At 46.5% G+C, this 1,096-nt stretch overlaps 1 protein-coding gene across 1 annotated transcript; it reads left to right on the top strand.

The window, feature by feature from the left end:
* Nucleotides 1-52: 52 nt before the first annotated feature.
* MELLADRAFT_66520 (uncharacterized protein) lies at nt 53-746 on the top strand (the record flags this gene model as incomplete). Its single annotated transcript, XM_007414442.1, has 4 exons — nt 53-94; nt 148-300; nt 362-462; nt 515-746. 4 exons carry the CDS (start codon nt 53-55, stop codon nt 744-746), a joined length of 528 nt encoding a protein of 175 aa, XP_007414504.1.
* Between the last annotated feature and the right edge of the window lie 350 nt (nt 747-1,096).

The raw sequence follows: 1,096 nt of genomic DNA, 5'->3' as shown, positions 1-1,096 counted from the left end.
GGCATTGTCAATTCTAAAAGCACCATCCCGGACGGCACCACCGGAGGAAAATATGTTGTGTTTTGTCATGCAACATATTGAATACAAACCTCAGGTCCGTTATTCCACTACCACAACTCCTGCTCTACCGCTCATATGTTTCTACAGATCCGCGAAGATTACCAATTCGAGATGGAGTACCGTATCCGGCCTACTAGAAACCTCCAAAGCGCGCAAGGCCTGATTCAAGTTGGTCGAGAAACATTGATAAATGGGTTCATTGTTGATTGGGACGACGAAAATAATCGATGGATTGTAGAGGTCAGTCTTCAACTCTTGTATCCGTGATATTACTTCTCTGACCTTTTTCTCTCTAATACAGGTCACCAGCGTTAGCAATTGCACCGGCCGTTCCGACACTTTGAACAAAAAGGTTGTTCCAGGTGGCCAAGTAACCCCATCAGGGCGCGTCCGCCCCGCAAAGTCAGTCCATCTCTACTTCTCCTTCTTCTACGTACTCTGATATCCTCCTTAGACATGTTGCCAGCTCTACTCCAACCAAGCCTGTCAAGAACGCGAAGGTTACTCCAGACGTCAAAGGCAAACGTAAGGCGGTCACTCAGGAACCCGTCAGCTACGTTGAGGATGAATTTGAATCCAAAGACGAAGAAGAAGAAGACGCACCTCCGCCTCCAAAAGTGACTCGCAAGTCTCCTAAGAAACCCGCAAAGCCCAAAGCCAAGAAATTCAAGGACACCAATGAATAGTGCCGTGGATTGTTTTATTTCCGTGTGGTCCCTGTTTTCTCTATGATCACGCACCCTCTCCTCCCCTCTTATCCTGGCGTCGTCTTCGATTTGTCTCATCACTAATCGTCCCTGTTCGTACATTCGACTGTGACCGTCCAACTATGCACCATGTCATTCCCTTTTATCTCTCTTCCCTCTCAATCTGTTGCTTCCCTAATTGTCTTACGCTTCACGTCAACCGATAATGTACTCTTCTATTTGTTTGCACTATATCACCTATCGTCGTTCCCTCCCATTACGATAATTCATCTCATTTCATGACGGGCGCTAACCAATAAACAACTGGATTTCGGTCATACATGATGCCT

The sequence above is a fragment of the Melampsora larici-populina genome (assembly GCF_000204055.1).
Source record: "Melampsora larici-populina 98AG31 unplaced genomic scaffold MELLAscaffold_43, whole genome shotgun sequence".
In the NCBI taxonomy this organism is placed as follows: domain Eukaryota; kingdom Fungi; phylum Basidiomycota; class Pucciniomycetes; order Pucciniales; family Melampsoraceae; genus Melampsora; species Melampsora laricis-populina.
Note: the sequence above shows the minus strand (reverse complement) of the source record. Positions and strands in the feature narration are given on the sequence as shown.